The sequence below is a fragment of the Manis javanica genome, chromosome X, assembly GCF_040802235.1.
Source record: "Manis javanica isolate MJ-LG chromosome X, MJ_LKY, whole genome shotgun sequence".
Classification (NCBI taxonomy): Eukaryota; Metazoa; Chordata; class Mammalia; order Pholidota; family Manidae; genus Manis; species Manis javanica.
Window position 1 is genome coordinate 64,433,434 of NC_133174.1, and position 21,839 is coordinate 64,455,272.

At 38.1% G+C, this 21,839-nt stretch overlaps 1 protein-coding gene and 1 pseudogene across 7 annotated transcripts in view; both read right to left on the reverse strand.

The window, feature by feature from the left end:
• The window catches only part of ATRX (ATRX chromatin remodeler), a 304,745-nt gene that overhangs the window by 139,948 nt on the left and 142,958 nt on the right, over positions 1–21,839 (reverse strand). For all 7 annotated transcript variants that reach the window (XM_073227652.1, XM_037021777.2, XM_037021775.2 and 4 more), the window contains 5 exons: positions 18,139–18,280; positions 17,129–17,238; positions 16,072–16,218; positions 15,731–15,908; positions 5,122–5,259 (listed from right to left, as the gene is read on the reverse strand). In XM_073227652.1, the coding sequence (XP_073083753.1) occupies positions 5,122–5,259; positions 15,731–15,908; positions 16,072–16,218; positions 17,129–17,238; positions 18,139–18,280 (715 nt within the window). The remainder of the gene's footprint in view (positions 1–5,121; positions 5,260–15,730; positions 15,909–16,071; positions 16,219–17,128; positions 17,239–18,138; positions 18,281–21,839) is intronic.
• Positions 3,060–5,110, reverse strand: LOC108404276 (UV excision repair protein RAD23 homolog B pseudogene; annotated as a pseudogene).

Consider the following 21,839-nt stretch of genomic DNA (forward strand, 5'->3'; position numbering starts at 1 on the left):
AAGTACCTCAACATAATAAAGGCCATATATGATAAACCCACAGCCAACATCATGCTTAACAGCGAGAAGCTGAAAGCTTTTCCTCTAATATTGGGAACAAGGCAGGGATGCCCACTCTCCCTACTTTAATTCAACATAGTTCTGGAAGTCCTGTCCATGGCAAACAGACAAAACAAAGAAAGAAAAGGCATCCTCATAGGTAAGGAAGAAGTCAAACTGTCACTATTTGCAGATGACATGATATTGTACATAAAAAACCCTAAAGACTCCACTCCAAAACTACTAGAACTGATATCGGAATACAGCAAAGTTGGAGGATACAAAATTAACACACAGAAATCTGTGGCTTTCCTATACACTAACAATGAACTAACAAAAAGAGAAATCAGGAAAACAATTCCATTCACAATTGCATCAAAAAGAATAAAATACTTAGGAATAAACCTAACCAAGGAAGTGAAAGACCGATACCCTGGAAACAAAAGACACTCTTAATAGAAATTAAAGACGACACTAACAAATGGAAACTCATCCATGCTCTTTACTAGAAAGAATTAATATTGTCAAAATGGCTGTCCTGCCTAAACAGTCTACACATTCAATGCAATCCATATCAAAATACCAACAGCATTCTTCAATGAACTGGAATACTTAGTTCTAAAATTCATATGGAACCACCAAAGACCCCGAAAAGCCAAAGCAGTCTTGAGAAAGAAGAATAAAGTGGGGGGGGATATCGCTTCCCAACTATAAGCTCTACTACAAAGCCACAGTAATCAAGACAATTTGGTTCTGGCACAAGAGCAGAGCCACGGACCAGTGGAGCAGAATAGACAGTCCAGATATTAACTCAACTATATATGCTCAATTAATATACAATAAAGGTCCCATGGACATACAATGGGGAAATGACAGCCTCTTCAACAGCTGGTGTTGGCAAAACTGGACAGCTACATGTAATAGAATGAACTGGATCACTGTCTAACCCCATACACAAAAGTGAACTCGAAATGGATCAAAGACCTGAAAGTAATTCATGAAACCATAAAACTCTTGGAAAAAAACATAGGCAAAAATCTCTTGGACATAAACATGAGTGACTTCTTCATGAATATTATCTCCCCAGGCAAAGGAAACAAAAGCAAAAATGAACAAGTGGGACTATATGAAACTGAAAAGCTTCTGTACAGCAAAGGACACCATCAATACAACAAAACTGCATCCTGCAGTATGGGAGAATAAATTCATTAATGACAGATCTGATAAAGGGTTGACATCCAAAATATATAAAGAGCTCATGCACCTCAACAAACAAAAAGCAAATAAGCCAATTAAAAAATGGGCAGAGGAGTTGAACAGACAGTTCTCCAAAGAAGAAATTCAGATGGCCAACAGGCACATGACAAGATGCTCCACATCGCTAATCATCAGAGAATACAAATTAAAACCACAGTGAGATATCACCTCATACCAGTAAGGATTGCCACCATCCAAAAGACAAACGACAACAAATGTTGACAAGGTTGCGGAGAAAGGGGAACCCTCCTACACTGCTGGTGGGAATGTAAATTAGTTCAACCATTGTTGAAAGCAGTACGGAGGTTCCTCAAAAAGCTCAAAATAGAAATACCATTTGACCCATGAAATCCACTTCTAGGAATTTACCCTAAGTGTGCAGCAGCCCAGTTTGAAAAAGACATATGCACCCCTATGTTTATCACAGCACCATTTACAATAGCCAAAAAAATGGAAGCAACCTAAGTGTCCATCAGTAGATGAATGGATAAAGAAGACGTGGTACATATACAGAATGGAAGATTATTCAGCCATAAGGAGAAAACAAATCCTACCATTTGTAACAACACAGATGGAGCTAGACGGTATTATGCTCAGTGAAATAAGCCAGGTGGAGAAAGACAAGTACCAAGTGATTTCACTCATCTGTGGAGTATAAGAACAAAGGAAAAACTTAAGGAACAAAACACAGCAGAATCACAGAACTCAAGAATGGACTAACAGTTACCAAAGGGAAAGGGACTGGGGATGATGGGTGGGAAGGGAGGGATAAGGGGTGGGGGGAAGAAAGGGAGCATTATGATTAGCATGTATAATGGAGGGGGGCGTGGGGAGAGCTGTGCAGCACAGAGAAGTAGTGATTCTATAGCATCTTACTATGCTGATGGAAATTTACTGTAATGGGGTTTGTGGAGGGGACTTGGTGATAGGGGGAGTGTAGTAAACATAATGTTCCTCATGTAATTATAGATTAATGATACCAAAATAAAAGAAAAAAATTAAACCTTTAAAGAAATACAAAAAGAAAACGAAAAGTGTTGCCATGAAATAGACTGAAGATTCTAGGTAGCAAAGATTCCTTTTGCAACCAATGCTAGGTCAAAGAAATGTAAAGCAGGGCACTACACTAAATTTCCGAATCTAGTACACTAAAAAGAGTGAACACTAGGAAAAGTTATCAATTGTTTTACAGAAGAAACTAAAACTTGCAAAAGCTGATTTTTGGTTGCATAATATTTCACACATCAGGTGGACTGTGGCATCTGCTAATTGAAACAGACATGCACTGTATTTATCCATACCCTATATCCCAGATCCCTCCCTCTTCACCCCTAACAATCTACTACCTTATACCAAGTATTGTGGATATAAGCCCAAGTCATCCAAGAGAATCCAGTGAAAAAAGTTAGTGCAATGCACTGGTGTAAGTTTTTATTATTTTATTTTATTTTATTTATTTATTTTACTTTATTTTATTATTTTATTATATTTTATTTTTTCATTTCATTTCATTTCATTTTTTATTTTGGTATCTTTAACCTACAATTACAGAAAGAACATTATGTTTACTAGGTTCCCCACTTCACCAAGTCCCCCCCACATACCCCTTCACAGTCACTGTCCATCTGCGTAGTAAGATGCTGTAAAATCACTACTTGTCTTCTCTGTCTTGCACAGCCCTCCCCATGCCCCCCATGCCCTATACATGCTAATTGTAATGCCCTCTTTCTTTTTCCCTGCCCTTATCCCTCCCTTCCCTCCCATTGTCCCCAGTCCCTTTCCCTTTGGTGACTATTAGTCCATTCTTGGGTTCTGTGATTCTGCTGTTTTGTTCATTCAGTTTTCCTTTGTTCTTATACTCCACATATGAGTGAAATCATTTGGTACTTGTCCTTCTCCGCTTGGTTTATTTCACTGAGCATAATACCCTCTAGTTCTATGAATGTTGTTGAAAATGGTAGGATCTGTTTTTTTCTTATGGCTGCGTAATATTCCATTGTGTACATGTACCACATCTTCTTTACCCATTCATCTACTGATGGACATTTAGGTTGCTTCCATTTCTTAGCTATTGTAAACATGGTGTGAAGTTTGAGATTAGAAAAAATGTCCCTTTTAATCTTCATCAAAATTTTCCTGTAGAAGATAAATGGTAGCCAAATTCTTATTCTTCTCACAAGCAAAATAACCTTTATCACAAGTTGTTCAGGAAATCCTAATGCCTTTAACCTTTTTATAACTTCTTTTTCCTGAGGTGCTCCTTGAATGTAGTTCATATGACCACTTTCAGTTTCTATAATTCCTCCACTGCCACATCCACCCCTTCCTTGACCACCAGCTTCTTAAACTGGTTCATTTAACATCTGAATAAAATGCTCCTCATATTGGCTAATTTGTTGAAGTAGTTGAGGATTTTCTCTACCTATCTTGTAGCAATGCTGGATAGGAAGGTTTCTGTTGAATAATTTGCCTCATCTGTTGAAACTGAGGCTGATTCCATAAAAATTCAAGGGGATGTCCTCCAAAACTCGTCGTCTTCACAGTAGCTGCAGCCACTGAAGACTGCGGAGCCCCAGTGCTAGATGCTGGTGGGAGGCTCAACCACAGCCTGACTTTATCCCCAGGGACTCCCATTTAAAGATATTCCACCACTCTATCAGGGTTGTTGAAAATGACTGTCAGGGTAGCAATAACTTGCTCTCATTCATAGCCCATTTACATGATCTCAGTTACCATATTCTCATGAGACTGACCTGTCACAACTGCACTTTATGCATCTTCAAAGAGCTTTGACCAAGAAACATCTCCTGATGTACTGTGAGTTGATGTTGGGCTATTAGCCACTCGTGTTTCTGCTGTCTTTTCTGCACGTTTCTCTTACTTCATTGCACTAGCAGGTGCCGGCACAGAAGATGCTGCCAGTGACATGGAGTGGTGGATGCATATGGGAATATGGGAGTGGGAGCCTGATCCACAGCTGGAGCTGTGGGGGTACTAATAGTGCAAGTGGTGGTGGGACTTGACTACTGAGTCGCAGCTGGTGCTGGTATTGTCAATGCCTTGGGTTTTGTCACCATAACCTCCACAAAGTTTTTCTCATCTCTTCTATATTCTTTTAGAGCAGCCTCATCATTGAGGATTTTGCCTGCATAAATTAATTTTTGACTTGCTACAGGAAAGGCACCTTTCACATTTTGAGATTCAATCTTGTCTTCCAGTGTTTTCACCATCCCCTCAGGGTCAATTTCGATCTTGAAGGACTGCTGTTGCAGGATCTTCAGGGTGACCTGCATGGTGATGCCACACAGCTCAGCTGACAGGCCTATTCTGGCTGCTGGCCGCTGGGCAGGGTCTGTGGCCTGACAGGTCCCAGAGTGGCCTGTGGTTCTTGCACATTTGGGAGGTAGGCAGTGGGAGTGAGTGGGGACTTGTCACATTCACCCTGCACAGCCGACTCCCCACCAAGCCCTAGCACCTGGCCCCACCACAGCTGCCTCCATGACTGCAACCTTCCCTGTGAGCTCAGGCCGCTGTGCTTCCTCAGGCACCTGGCACCAGGCACCAGACATCTGATACTTTTTATATATTTCAAATTCTGTTTATATTTGCATGCTCACAATGGCATACTTCCTAACTGTGGTTTACTACTCAAATTTATAAAGCATTCCACTTGAAATGTATGATATTCTTTCACAGTAGACTAAGATGGACCTATTTAGATCATAGTCATAGACATTACTAAAACAGAAGGTGAATGGTAAAGTGGCAAAAATAAATCTGAGGCAATCCCAATAATATACAGCATAACTGCAGATAATAACTCACACTCAATTAGGTTATTCTGAAGTGGTGTCCCTGTTAAAATAATCCTCCTTCTTGATCGTATAGAATTCATAGCTTTTGAAACAGCAGAGGCTTCATTTTTTAGAATATGGCCTTCATCACAAACAACAAAGTCAGGACCTACAACAATGTATAGAAAACAGCAGTAAATTAACACATAATAAAAATGAGAGTATAATTCACTTAAGTATATAAGTTAATCCTTTTACAAGGCTGTTTTTGTGGGAACAAAAGTAATACCATCATATAAGAATAGCCATTATTTTATTGGTAATAAAAAAACCCTCAAAACACAAAATGCCAGGACCACATGGATTCACAACTGAATTCAACAAAACATTTTAAAAGAGCTAATACCCATCCTTCTCAATGTTTTGGAAAGAGTAGAAGAGGAGGGAACACTTCCAAATGTATTATATGAGGCCAGAATCATACGAATTCCAAAACAACACAAAGACACTACAAAAAAAGAAAATTACAGACCAATATCCCTGATCAACATAAATGCAACAATACTCAACAAAATATTAGCAAACTCAAATAAAAAACACATGACAAGGATCATCCATCACAACAAAATGGGATTTATTTCAGGTAAGCAAGGTTAGTACAATATTCATAAACTAAAAAAAGTGATACACATTTTCAAATAGAAATGTAAAAAAAACATGATTATCTCAATAGATGCTGAAAAGGCACTTGACAAAGCTCAACGTCTATTCATGATAAAAATTCAGCAAAATGGGTATAGATGGTAAGTACTTCAACATAATAAAGGCCATATATGGCAGAACCATAGCCAACATCATTCTTAATATTGAAAGCTGAAATGTTTTCCTCCAATATCATGAACAATACAAGGATGCCCACCCTCACCACTTTTAATTAAAACAGTAGGGGAGGTCCTAGCCATAACAACCAGACAACAAAAGAGATAAAAGGCATCCAAAGACAGGCTTAAAGATGGCGGTGTAAGAGGTGAGAGAGAAACCTCCTCCCAAAACAACTTATTATATGAAAATATACCAAATACACCTAATCCTGAAAAAACAACAGGAAAAAAAGCTGCATCAGACTGCCTACACCTAGGGAAAACAGCAGATCTCAAGGAAAAGGGATAAATACAAGAGCCATGTTCCAGAGGAACCCAAGCCCTTCCCGGCCAACCCAGCACACCAGAGGGAGGAAGAGAAACAGCAGGAAGGGAGTAGAGGCCTAGTACTGCTGAACACCCAGCACTGGAGATCTGCTCTGGGAGCATGAACGAACATTTCATGGTGCAATGGAAATTAGTGGGGTTACAAAGCTAAGACAGGTGGAAAGAGACTGAGATTCCAGCCACTTTTGGAAAACACATAAACACAACCCGCCGCTCTGGAACAAAAGAAAGGCAGGCACTATGAGAGACTTCCTAACAGCGAGAGGGAAGCTAAAGGGGCAAAAATTGCACAGAGCTTGTTGATCAGGAGAAAGGACAGGTGGACAAAATTCTCCAGGTGCACTCTGCCCATCAGGTTGGTAATTTTCAGGAGCTTCAGGCGCTCCATCCACCTGGCTGGCTATGCAGCTCCAAGGCCCCAACTGCAATACGAACCTGCCAATCCTTCCTGGCCAACACTGCCTTAACCAAGTGCATGTCAATCACACACACCCCTGATAGGCTATGACCAGAAGGGTACTTTACCTCTGGTGTATTCTTTCAAAAACATATACCCCAGTCCAATCACAAGTTAAACAGTCTAGTAAACATTATACAGGATACTTGCATACTATTCCACAAGACTGACAAGATAATGAAAAACAAAGACCAAGAAACTGTCTGTCATACACAAGAGGAGACTGTGGAGGCAAGACAATTACATGCACTGTGGTATCCTGGATCAGACCCTGCAACAGAATGAGGACATTAATAGAAAAACTGGTAAAATTCAAATATAGCTTGAAGTTTAGTTATCAACAATGCATCAATTTCTTAGTTTTAACAAATCTACCATGGCAATAAAAGATTTTAACCCTGGGGCATGTAGATTCAAAGTATACGGGAGTTTTCTGTGCTGTATCATTTCAGTATTTCAGTAAACAAAAACATATCCCCCCCAAAATCTTTCTGATGTCACTAATTTTCATGGAAATAACAAATGTTACTGTTCACATCAAGAGCTTAACTTTGTTTTTATTTCCTTATGAACAAATTACCATACTAAGCATGTGAAACTGTACTTTAAAACTATTCCAAGGAAACCTTAAAAATTGTAAATGAAGATACTGCAACAGTATTCACCAGCTTTTAGTATTCCAACAATAAAACTATCAAAGGGGAACCAAGTTGATGGCATGAGTAGGGCAGCAGAAATCTCCTCCGAAAACAATATATATAGTATTGAAAATACAACAAATACAACTATTCCTAAAAGAGACCAGAAGATACAGCAAAACAGCCAGGCTACATCTACATCTGCGAAAACTCAGCACGTCCTGAAGGAGGTAAGATACAAATTGCGGCCAGGTGGGAACCGAATGCCTCCCACACCACAGCTTCCCAGCGGGAGGAAAGGAGTCGGAGTGGGGAGGGAGAGGGAGCCCAGGACTGCTAAATACCAAGCCCAAGTAATTCACACCAGAGGCGCAGACACACAATGCATGTGTGCTGGATATTAGGGAAATGGAATAGTAAAATCCGCGAGTGGGTCCCCGCAGCCGACGCCACTGGGACAAAAGAAAAGCAACAACTTTTTGAAAGTCTTAAATGGACAGGGGCCTCACAGTTGGAAAGAAGTGTCCCGAAACACTCAGCTCACCAGCTGGGAATCCTGGGGAACACCAGGCACCCTAAGGCTCTGGGAGGCAGTGCAACTCTGAGGCCCCTCACGGCAATAAACAGGCTCCTGACATTCCCCCTAAGGTGTGGCCCCGCCATAGCAGGGGAGCCGCCTGAAGGCGGCCGTGCCCACAGAAACCGCACAGAGCCTCCCCTAGCACAAGCTGCTAGGGATCGCCGTTATTGAAGGAGAAGATACGACCACCAAGCAAGAAGGGACTTTATTCTCCCAGGTGACACACACGCCAATTGCTCACGACTACCTCTATTGCCATGAAACGGCAGAAGAATTTGATCTAGACAAGAATATCCCAGAAAAGCCCTGAGAAGGAGTCTGCGGAGAAACATTTATTCAATATTCCTGAAAAAAAATTCAAACTAAAGGTCATAATCATGCTGAAGAACGTGCACAGATATATGCAAGAGCAAACAGATAAAGTTGGGAGGGAGAATACAGAAAAGAAACAATCTCTGGAAGGACTTAAGAGCAAACTGGATGAGGTGTAAGAGGCTGTTAAAGGAACAGAAAGAAGAGAACAGGAACACAGAGAAGCTGAGGCACAGAGAGAGAAAAGAATCTCCAGGAATTAAAGAATATTAAGAGAACTGTGTGACCAATCCAAACAGAACAATATTTGCATTACAGGAGTACAAGAAGAAGAAGAGAGAGAAAAAGGGATAGAAAGTGTATCTGAAGAAATAATTGCTGAAAACGTCCCCAAACTGGGGGAGGAAACAGTCTCTCAGACCATGGAAGCCCACAGAACTCCCTACAGAAGGGACCAAACGAGGACAACACCAAGACACATAATAATCAAACTGGCAAAGATCAAGGACAAGCACAGAGTATTAAAGGCATCCAGAGAGAGAGAAAAGGTCACATACAATGGAAAAGCCATCAGGCTACCATGAGACTTCTCAACAGAAACCTTACAGGCCAGAAGAGAAAGGCATGATATATTTAATGGAATGAAACAGAAGGCCCTTAAACCAAGGATACTGTATCCAGCAAGATTATCATTTAAATAAAAAAGGACGGATTAAACAATTCCCAGACAAGCAAAAGTTAAGGGAATTTGCCTCCCACAAACCCGTCTAGAGGGTATTTTACAGGGACTGCGCTAGATGGAAGCACTCCTAAGGCTAAATAGATGTCACCAGAGAAAATTAAATCACAGCAAAGAAAGCAGACCAACCAAATACTAACTAATGGTAAAAAATAAAATCAACTACTCACAAAAGCAGTCAAAGGAAATACAAAAGAACACAACATAAAACACCAAACATATAAAGAATGGAGGAGAATGAATAAGAAGGGAGACAAATAAAGAATCATCAAACTGTGTTTCTAAAAGCTCAGTAAGCTAGTTAAGTTAAACACTTATATAGTAAGAAAGCTAACCTTGAACCTTTGGTAAGCACGAATCTAAAGTCTGCAATGACAATAAGTACATATCTTTCAATAATCAACTTAAGTGTAAATGAACTGAATGAACCAATCAAAACACACAGAGTAATAGAATGGATAAAAAAGCAAGACCCATCTATATCCTGCTTACAAGAGACACACCTCAAACCCAAAAACATACACAGACTAAAATTCAAGGGATGGAAAAAGACATTTCACACAAACAAAAGGGAGAAAAAAGCAGGTGTTAAAATACTAGCATCAGACAAAATAGACTTCAAAACAAAGAAGTAACAAGAGATAAACAAGGAAGGACATTACATAATGTTAAAGGGGTCACTCCAACAAGAGGATATAACCATTATAAATATATATGCACCCATTAGAGGTGCACCAGCATATGTGAAAAAAATACTAACAGAATTAAAGGAGGAAAAAGAATGCAATGCATTCACTTCAAAACACCAATCACTCCAATGGACAGATACACCCGACAGAAAGTAAGTAAGGACACAGAGGCTCTGAAAAACACACTAGAATGGATGGACCTAACAGACATCTATAAAACTCTACACCCAAAAGCTGCAGGATACACATTCTTCTCAAGTGCACATGGAACATTTTCCAGAATAGACCACATTCTAGGCAACAAAAAGAGCCTCAGTGAATTCAAAAAGATTGAAATTCTACCAACCAACTCCTCAGACCACAAAAGCATAAAACTAGAAATAAATTGTACAAAGAAAGCAAAAAAAGGGCTCACAAACACATGGAAGCTTAACAACATGCTCCTAAATAATCAATGGGTCAATGACCAAATTAAAATAGAGATCACGAAATATATGCAGACAAATGACAACAACAATACAAAGCCCCAACTTCTGTGGGATGCAGGGAAAGCAGTTCTAAAAGGAAAGTATATAGGAATCCAGGCATATATAAAGAAGGAAGAACAATTCCAAATGAATAGTCTAAAGTCACAATTATTGAAACTGGAAAAAGAAGAAGAAATGAGGCTAAATGGCAGCAGACGGAGGGACATAATAAAGATCACAGAAGAAATAAATAAAATTGAGAAGACTAAAACAATACAAAAAAAATCAATGTAACCAAGACCTGTTTCTTCGAGAAAATAAACAAAATACATAAGCCCCTAGGACAGACTTAAGAGAAAAATAGAATCCATACACATCAAAAGAATCAGAAACGAGAAAGGAAAAATCACGACGGACCCCAAAGAAATACAAAGAATTATTAGAGACTACTATGAAAACCTAGAAGAAATGGACAACTTACTAGAAAACTACAGCCTTCTAAGACTAACAAAGGAAGAAACAGAAAATCTAAACAGACCAATTACCAGCAACGAAATTGAAGTGGTAATCAAAAAACTATCCAAGGACAAAACCCAGAGCCAGATGGATGTACATCAGAATTTTATCAGACATACAGAGAAGACATAATACCCATTCTCTTTAAAGATTTCTAAAAACAGAAGAGGAAGGAATACTCCCAAATTCATTCTATGAAGCCAACATCACCCTAATACCAAAACCAGACAAAGACCCCACCAAAAAAGAAAATTACAGACCAATATCACTGATGAACGTAGATGCAAAAATACTCTACAAAATATTAGCAAACTGAATTAAAAAAGACATCAAGAGAATCATGCACCATGACCAAGTGGGATTCATCCCAGGGATGCAAGGATGGTACAACATTCAAAAATCTATCAACATCATCCACCACATCAACAAAAAGGACAGAAACCAAATGAACATTTCCACAGATGCTGAAAAAGCATTGCACAAAATTCAACATCCATTCATGATAAAAACTCTGAACAAAATGGGCATAGAGGGCAAGTACCTCAACATAATAAAGGCCAGATATGATAAACACACAGCCAACATCATACCTAACAGTAAGAAGCTAAAAGCTTTTCCTCTAAGATCAAGAACAAGAAAGGGATGCCCACTCTCCCCACTGTTATTTTGCATAGTACGGGAAGTCCTAGCCACGGCAATTAGACAAAACAAAGAAATAGAAGGAATCCACACTGGTAAAGAAGAAGTCAAACTGTCACTATTTCCAGATGACATGATATTGTACATAAAAAAACCCCAAAGACTCCACTCCAAAACCAGAAGAACTAATATCCGCATTCAGCAAATTTGCAGAATACAAAATTAATACACAGATATCTGTGGCTTTCCTATACACTAACAATGAACTAACAGAAAGAGAAATCACGAAACCAATTCCATTCACTACTGTATCAAAAAGAATAAAATACCTAGGAATAAACCTAACCAAGGAAGTGTAAGACCTATACCCTGAAAACTACAAGACACTCTTAAGAGAAATTAAAGAGGACACTAACAAATGGAAACTCATCCCATGCTCTTGGCTAGGAAGAATGAATATCATCAAAATGGCCATCCTGCCCAAAGTAATCTACAGATTCAATGCACTCCCCATCAAATTACCAACAGCATTCTTCAACGAACTGGAACAAATAGTTCTAAAATTCATATGGAAACACCAAAGACCCCGAATAGCCAAAGCAATCCTGAGAAGGAAGAATAAAGTGGGGGGGATCTTGCTCCCCAACTACAAGCTCTACTACAAAGCCACAGTAATCAAGACAACTTGGTACTGGCACAAGAACAGACCCACAGACCAGTTGAACAGAATGGAGACTCCAGACATTAACCCAAACATATATGGTCAATTAATATATGATAAAGGAGCCATGGATATAGAATGGGAAAATGAAAGCCACTTCAACAGCTGGTGTTGGCAAAACTGGACAGCTACATGTGAGAGAATGAAACTGGATCATTGTCTAACCCTATACACAAAAGTAAATTCGAAATGGGTCAAAGACCTGAATGTAAGTCATGAAACCATAAAACTCTTAGAAAAAAACATAGGCAAAAATCTCTTGGACATAAACATGAACAACTTCTTCATGAACATATCTCCCTGGGCAAGAGAAACAAAAGAAAAAATGAACAAGTGGGACTATATTAAGCTGAAAAGCCTCTGTAAAGCAAAGGACACCACGAACAGAACAAAAAGGTATCCTGCAGTATAGGAGAATAGATTCATAAATGACAGATCCGATAAAGGGTTGACATCCAAAATATATAAAGACCTCATGCACCTCAACAAACAAAAAGCAAATAATCCAATTAAAAAATGGGCAGAGGAGCTGAACGGGCAGTTCTCTAAAGAAGAAATTCAGATGGCCAACAGACACATGAAAAGATGCTCCACATTGCTAGTCAGAAGAGAAATGCAGATTAAAACCACAATGAGATATCACCTCACACCAGTAAGGATCGCCACCATCGAAAAGACAGACAACAAATGTTGGCGAGGTTGTGGAGAAAGGGGAACCCTCCCACACTGCTGGTGGGAATGTAATTTAGTTCAACCATTGTGGAAAGCAGTATGGAGGTTCCTCAAAAAGCTCAAAGTAGACATACCATTTAACCCAAGAATTCCACTTCCAGGGATTTACCCTAAGAGTACAGTAGCCCAGTTTGAAAAAGACAGGTGTACCCCTATGTTTATTGCAGCACCATTTACAATAGCCAATGAATGGAAACAACCTAAGTGTCCATCAGTAGATGGAGAAAGATGTGGTACATATACACAATGGAATATTATTCAGCCATAAGAAGAAAACAAATCCTACCATTTGCAACAACATGGATGGAGCTACAGGGTATTATGCTCATTGAAATAAGCCAGGCGGAGAAAGACAAGTACCAAATGATTTCAGTCATATGTGGAATATAAGAACAAAGAGAAAACTGAAGGAACAAAACAGTAGCAGACTCACAGAACTGAAGAATGGACTAACAGTTACCAAAGGGGACTGGGGAGGATGGGTGGGAAGGGAGGGATAAGGGGGTGGGGGAAAAAAGGGGGCATTATGATTAGCATGTATAATGTGGGGGGGCACGTGGAGGTATGTGCAACAGAGAAGACAAGTAGTGACTCTACAGCATCTTACTATGCTGATGGACAGTGACTGTAATGGGCTTTGTCGGGGCGGACTTGGTGAAGGGGGGAGCCTAGTAAAAATAATGTTCTTCATGTAATTGAAGATTAACAATACCACAAAAAAAAATGGGCACAGCAGCTGAACAAACAGTTCTCCAAGGAAGAACTTCAGATGGCCAACAGACACATGAAAAGATACTCCACATCGCTCGTCATCAGAGAAATGCAAACTAAAAACCACAATGAGATATCACCTTACACCAGTAAGGATCACCACCATCCAAAAGACAAACAACAACAAATGTTGGCGAGGTTGTGGAGAAAGGGGAACCCTCCTCCACTGCTTGTGGGAATGTAAATTAGTTCAACCATGTGGAAAGCAGTAGGGAGGTTCCTCACAAAGCTCAAAATAGAAATACCATTTGAACCCAGGAATCCCACTTCTAGGAATTTACTGTAAGAATACAGCAGCCCAGTTTGAAAAAGACAGTTGTACCCCTGTGTTTATCGCAGCACTATTTACAGTAGCCAAGAAATGGAAGCAACCTAAGTGTCCATCAGTAAATGAATGGATAAAGAAGAGGAGGTACATATACACAATGGAATATTATTCAGCCATAAGAAGAAAACAAATCCTACCATTTGCAACAACGTGGATGGAGCTAGATGGTACTATGTTCAGTGAAATAAGCCAGGTGGAGAAAGACAAGTACCAAATGATTTCACTCATATGTGGAGTATAAGAACAAAGGAAAAACTAAAGAAACAAAACAGCAGCAGAATCACAGAACCCAAGAATGGACTAAGTCACCAAAGGGAAATGGACTGGGGAGAATGGGTGGGAAGGGAGGGATAAGCAGGGGGGGGGGCATTAAGATTAAGATGTATAATGTGGGGGTGGGCACGGGCAGGGCTGTGCAAGACAGAGAAGACAAGTAGTGATTTTACAGCATTTTACTATGCTGATGGACAGTGACTAAAGGGGTTTGTGTGGGGGACTTGGTGAAGGGGGGAGTCTAGTAAACATAATGTTCGTCATGTGATTGTAGATACCAAAAATTTAAAAGAATAGTAAAAAAAAAAAAAAAACTACCAAAGGATCTTTAGATTACTATTTTAATCATGGGAAAAAGATACACTTATTATTGGGCCTTAGATTTAAAATGGCAAACTTATTTGGCAGATGTTAATTACAACATTAAATTGCAAAAGAGAACAAAAGGTAAAAGCTTTAAGTTGTAAGATGAATAAGGTCTAAGGATTTACTGTATAACATGGTGACTACAGTTGATAATACTGTATTGTATAACTGAAATTTCCTAAATGAGAACTTCAATATGCTCACACACAAACAAAAACTTTAAATAGGTGAGGTGGTAGATGTGTGTGTTTCTCAAAGGGGGGATGATTCTATTCACAATATATACATATATGAACTTGTACACTTTAAATATCTTAATATTTTGTCAATTATAACTCGATAAATTGGAAAACAAATGAAAATTTTTAAATAAAATAAATAAATAACAGGCAAAGCTATGGCTTCTTCTAAAGAATACTGTTATTTTGGCAGTGACAATTATTATTTTCTCTGCAAATATCTAAGCCCTCAATAGTGTTTTTCTAACTTAAGTACAGTTGATATCTTTTCTAACTTAAGTAACCAGTATGATATTGGTTGCAGGTGTACAAAAATGATTAGATAATTGTATGCATTACTAAGTGCTTACAATAGTATATTAAAGTATATGATAAGATCTAAGTTTGAAAAGGAAAAATACATACTAATTATTAAGAATTAGTTTTTGCAGAGAGTACAACTTGCTGCTTTTCCAAGTGGCAAATAATCAATATCTACATCTTGCATTATGAGGATTTCTATCATAAGGATCAATAATATTGCAAGTATTCAACTTCCATAGTGATGACACTTTAAAAGACATTTAACAAAAAGCATACAGCAAGTCACCTAATGATATAAAGTAAGAATGGCAACTTAAGAACCATTTTCAATGTTTGGTGAGAGCTCTTATTATCACCTAATATTCAGACACTTGGAACACTGTTATTGTGAAATAGGCACCAATGCATTTTAATTGTTTACAAGGACCCTCCTGAAAACCTCAAACACTTTCAGATTCATTAAGTGAATTCTGAACAACTGGCAACATTCGGAGTGATTTTATCTTAATGAAATCATAATATATTTCATTATCTTAATGAAATATATAAGAAGGGAAAAGCCTGAAGGATAAATAAAATAAAAACCATCTTTTTTAAAATAAAACATAGGTACATTTTTTATTCAACTTGCTTCTTTATCTCTGTGAATATTAGTATCTTACCTGGATCAACCAAAGCTTTATTAAATATTTCCTTAAGTTTCCTACTCTTCACATTCCTTCCTTGAGCAAGATTTCTGTACATCTCATAGCCTATGATCATAACACCACCATCTTCTTGCCACCTCTGCAGCATGTAGCTTCTTTCCTGAGGACGTTTTACAGTTGCTAATTCAGAGACCTATTGTGGGAAAATAAAGATTTGTAAAGGTACCTTTTAGAAATGTATGAATATTAAATACTCCCATTGAAATATGCATCATTGGTAATTTACAGTCTTTTTCTTTTATTATATCAATTTCATGCAGTTGTTTTAATAATAGAAAACCTTTAAAATATGATACCTCAAGCTTCTCATTATCTTTTAATCCTTCTTGCCACTTTTCAAATTCATTCATCCAATTCAAAGCAGTATTAAGAGGACAAACCACTAAAGCTGTGCTGAAATCCAATTTGTCACATAAAAGAACCGTATGAAGAAAACTTACCACCTATAAGAAAATAAATTGTCATCTTCATTTAAATATCTGCAAAAAAGTTTATAAATTGAGCAGTCTTACAATTTAATATATATATATATATATATATATATATATATATATATATATATTTGCTTTAAACAATAAAGGAACAAACCAAAGGTCACAATTTCCAAGCCATGCAAAGTACAGGGTAAAAATCTGTAATACTAAAAAGAAGGAGTTGGACTAGATGATGTATAAGGTCCTTCCAACTCTAAAGCTCCATGATTCTATGATCAGTAATAATAATAATATGAATATAAGAAATAACCAGACCAAATAGCTACTTCCTGGTCCCCACAGATAGTCCCTGCAACCTTTCAGAAAATACCATCCTCCATTTGGATGAGAGCTGTGTTACACAGTACTTTTTGAATTTAAAGTATTCTGACTCACTGAATCTATAATTATTATTTTATGGTTTAAAATTACATATATATTCACTAATTTCATGTCTCTGCTAACAACTCCTTCCATTCAAAAATGCGGTGTTTTAATAGTGAAACATATTTTATGTTCTCATTGCTATAGGATCACAGACTGCTGAAAAATGGTAAAGAAGTCCATTTCCACCTCAGAATCTGCAGTTTTTTCTGGCTATGCCTGTAACCCATTCCTTCACTTCATTAGGATCTCTGTTCAAATGCCACCTCCTAAAAGATGTTTTCCATCTCTATTCTCCCTTAACACTTATATCTAAAAGTTATATGATTAAAAGCTCTCCCCCCTACCAGAAGATAAGCTTCTTGAGAGAAGGATCTTGTTATTATTGCTCATTGCTTCATCTCCAACCCCTACAACTGTGCCGGGACATAAAAGAATCCAATATATAGCCTTAAATTAATGAGAGCACAAGAACAGAACACCTTCATGTTCTTACCTGTAAAGTCTTACCAAGGCCCATGCAGTGGGCAAGAATGCATCCTGAACCTGGAGATTTCTTTGTTTTTTTAACAGACTCACAGCAGCAGTCCCACATAAACTGAACACCTAAAAATGACAGCTTACATTCAATTTCAAAGCCCAAGTTAAAAAATTCTTCATTCATAAACACATCAAAAACATAAGCAAAATGTCTAAGAAATAAATAAATAGAGATAAAGAATCTCTTAAGTTTAAATGAGATTTTTTTCCATTCACTAAGGCTAACTACAAAAAGTGAACACAACCACCCAACACAATGACTTTCCTTCATTCATCTTATCTAAGCTATCAGAGCAGACCTCCATTCCTTGGGATGGTCCAAAGAGATATGTGAATAATCTAAAATAGAAACTTTACCAAGACAGGAAAGAGATTCCTATGAAATATACTTTCAGTTTGATTGAGTCAATCAGGAAAAAATCCCAGGAGATAATTTGTCATTTCTCCCTTTACTCAACAGTAAAGACCGAATAAGAAAGGGGCTCACTACCCAGGAAATAGGACTGTAGAACTTCCCTTATGAATCCACTCACACACACATTCAAAACTAACAGTGATTTCACTCTAAGAAAGCAGGGAATAGGAATAATTTGGTATCTTTCTAATACCAATGTTACAATATTAACAGACCTAAAAATGTTGAAACAGCATTTCCTGAAGAAGGCTTTTGGTTAATGGCACCTCTCCCTACCTTGCAGCTGCCCTTAGCCAACTCGCGCAGACTAGGTGAAATTCATATGCTATCCATACCCATTTTGAAGTGGCACTTACTTCCCCTTTATAACACTCATTTTCTTTGCAATCATTTGTATTCTTCCTCATTTGCTTATGTGATCCGTAAGGGCAGGAATCATGTTTGTTTTGGTCACCAACGTACTCTACTACATAGCAGAATATGAAGTACACAGGAGACACCAAATAATGGTAAAATTTAACTAAAAATATTTTAATCTAATAGTTTCTTACCATCTACTTGATGGGGTTTCAATTTGATAACCATATTTCTATGAACCTGCACTAAAGGTTCTTTTGTTTCTTCATCTTCATCTAAAACCAACTTGGTTGTTATTGGACATTTGGTGGGTGAAGCATCTTCAATTTCTATCACCTACAAAAAAGGGAATTATAGACGGTTAAGCTCATAGAAATCTTTCAAGCAATGGAGGAGTATTAGTCTTACTAAGGGAAATTTTCCAACATATATATACATCTACTTCCGTTCCACACATCCAGTATTTCAGTTCAATATGACCAGGACAGACCACAGGTTTACATGTTTTCCAAAATCAAAAACATCCACAAGACTTTTAATTACTGTCATAATGTCAGTAATTTAGCTCATCTGTTCTCACCCTAGATATCTCAACACAAATGATAGGTAAAGCTATGAGAAAAGCAGTGCTCTAATTTATGGCATCACCATTAAAATGTGAATAGGCACATGGCTCTCAAACAATGATGATTCTATTCTTCTAGAAGGCATTTGACAATATGCAAAGGAACTTATGGTTATCAAAATGACTGGTCAAGACTGGTATTTAATGTAGGCAGAGGAGAATGTAAATATAAATGTTGCACAATGTGAAAGACAGTCCCAAACAAGAACTGTCCCACCCAATATGACAAAAGAACCCCCCTGGAAAACAGTGTGAATACACGTAGTGAAAAGGAAAAACCCTAGAAACAATGTTTGAGAACAGGCTCAAATGCATGTTAAGAATATACAATAACCTCTAATTGCAAAAGAGAAACAATTATCTCAAGTGTCTTATTTAAAACTTACATAGACATAAATATTCATAAACACATGTGTGCATATATTTTTTGATGTCTTATCTCAATGTCTAGCCACTATATAATATACTGAAGAACAGTTTCAGGTAGATACAAGCATCCCTGTTTTACAAATGAAAAAAACCTAAGGGACAGAGAAGATGAGTAACTTACACAAAATCATATACCTATTAAGTACCACAACACTAAGATTTATACCCAGAAGCTTGGGCACTCTAGTCTATAATCTCAACCAATATGCAGTACTACTTTAATAAAGAAAATGCTTGCATAAACAATTCTATTGTTCCATGAAAATAAAGATGCATAATTTTAAAATTATAAATATGATTCTTAAGGAATAAAGTTTAGCCAGCATTTAGAACTGTATCTAAGAATGAATGGGTTATTGAATATTCACTATACTAATTTTCAAACATAAACAGAAGTAGAAAGAATAATATAATGAACACTGCTACTCATTATTGAGCTTCAAAAATAATCAGCATCTCGCCAGTTGTGTTTCACTGACATCCTCTCAGCTACTCCACTCCACAGACCCCACAAATGATTCTGAAGCAAACCAAGAATGCATGCAATTTCATCTGTAAATAGTTTAGAATGTCTCTTTAAAATAATTCTCTTTAAAACAGTAACTACAGTACCATTATTGTATGTAAATAAATTAAAAGTCTTAAATTTGTAATTAATTACCTGAATAGACATGCACTTACATAAAACTATAAATGATACACAAATTAGGATTACTACTAGGAGACAGTGTGGTGGAGTATAAACAGCACAGGCCATTTACAACCATTTCAACAAATTACTTAATCTCTCTTAGCCTCAGATTCCTCATCTACACACTAGGAAAGATTATAAACACTCCCAACAGGATTGTTGTGGAGATTACAAAAGGCAATGTGTGTAAAGCATCTAGCACAGACTAAATATTCACTTAAATTTTATTCTGTCCTAGCTTGCATGTGTCCCAGTTTCATACTGCTGAGGCAAATTCATTACTCAAAATGAAAAACCCCTGAATGTTTCCCCTAAGACATAGTGGACAGTATTCCAGAATTGCCCTAAGTTTCCTACCGTCTAAACACCCTATGTAATTTCAGCCCATTGAGTGTTGTAGAGATCTGTAAATATGATGGGAGATCATTCCCATCCATAATTGGGCTACTAACCAGTTGGGCTTCATTTAATCAAAAGGGAGATGCTCCTAGGTGGGCCAGACCTAATCAAGACAAGCCCATTAAAAGAATGAAGAGTAAGAGATGCTCTCTACTTGTTTCAAGGACAAGGAAATTTCCATGTAGTGACAAGAAGTGTCTAGAGGCTAAGAACCTCAGTGCTACAACTACAAGAAACTGAATTCTGCCAAAAAGTAAGCTAGAAGAGGACACAGTCTTAGATGAAAATTGCAGTTTCAGGCGAGATTTGATTAAAGATGGTGGCATGACAGGTGAGACAGAGGCTTCCTCCTAAAACCACATATAACATGAAAATATAATTAATACAACTAACACTGAAAGAGGAACAGGAAAGAGGGCTGTGCCAAACTGCATACACCTGGAGAAAAGAAAAAACCTCACAGAACAGGGTAATGTAGCAAAGCCGTGGCCAGGTGGGAACCATGCCATAACCCCACCCAGGCTCACTGGTGAGAGAAAGACAAACAGAACCAGGAGGGAGTGGAGGCCTGGGACTGCTGAATACCTAACTACAGAGATCTGCTCTGGGAGCACAAACGTACATTTCATGGTGCGTTCATGGTACTTACGTGATTAGGGGGTTAAAGAAATAACACAGGCAGAATACCTAGAGAGACTGAGATGCCAGCCACTTGGGGAAAGCAGGGATCCATATCCAGCTGCTCTGGGACAAATGAAACGCAGTCAGTCTGAGAGACTTCATAACAGCAAGAGGGGTGGTAAAGGGGTAACAACTACACAGAGATTACTGCTCAGGGGAAACGACAGATAGAAAAAATAGTCCGGTAGCACTCTGCCCCAAAGGTTGGGAACTTTCTTAATCTTAAGGTGCTCCAGCTCGAAGGACCCCCACTGTGATACACGGCTTACTGTGCCTTTCTCTCAGCCAGCCCCACTGGGCTGGAAAACCAGCAAAACCCACCCTGGCTTTACCAAGCAAGAGGGAAGCCCCATCTACAGCATCTACAAAGGCAAAGCATAGAGGTGGATACCTGTGGGCTTGGCCCACTGCTTCTGGCAGTGGAGGCAGGCATACCAGCCGGGAAGCAAGAAAAAGCTCTTCCCTCCACTCAGGAATAATTACCACTCCCGTGCAACTCCCGGCATTGATACAGGGGCTAAGCAGCTCCAGGGACAAGAGATACTAGGCACTAGAGGGCTCCATATACAAATATGAAATGTCAAAGAAACCTGGATCAAACATAAAAATATAAATACAACACCACAGTAAGATTAAAAAAATATCAACGTCATGAATCTTCCTGAAAGGGATTTCAAAATAAAAATCATTAACATGCTCATAGAGGTACAAAAAAATATTCAAAAACTCAGGAATGAATACTGGTCGGAGATGAAATTGTTCAAAAGCACAATAGAGGGTATAAAAAGTATAAGAGATATGGCGGGGGAGATGATAAATGAAAAAGACAATAGACAAGAAATATACAAAGAGGCTCAGGAAAGAGAGAAAAAAGGATCTCTAACAATGAAAGAATATTGAGTTTCCATTTGATAGTGACTTCTTTAATTTATCTTAAGAGTGTCTTCTACATTTCAGGGTACAGGTCTTTCACTCCCTTGGTTAGGTTTATTCCTAGGTATTTTATTCTTTTTGATGCTATTGTGAATGGAATTGTTTTCCTGATTTCCCTTTCTATTAGTTCATTGATA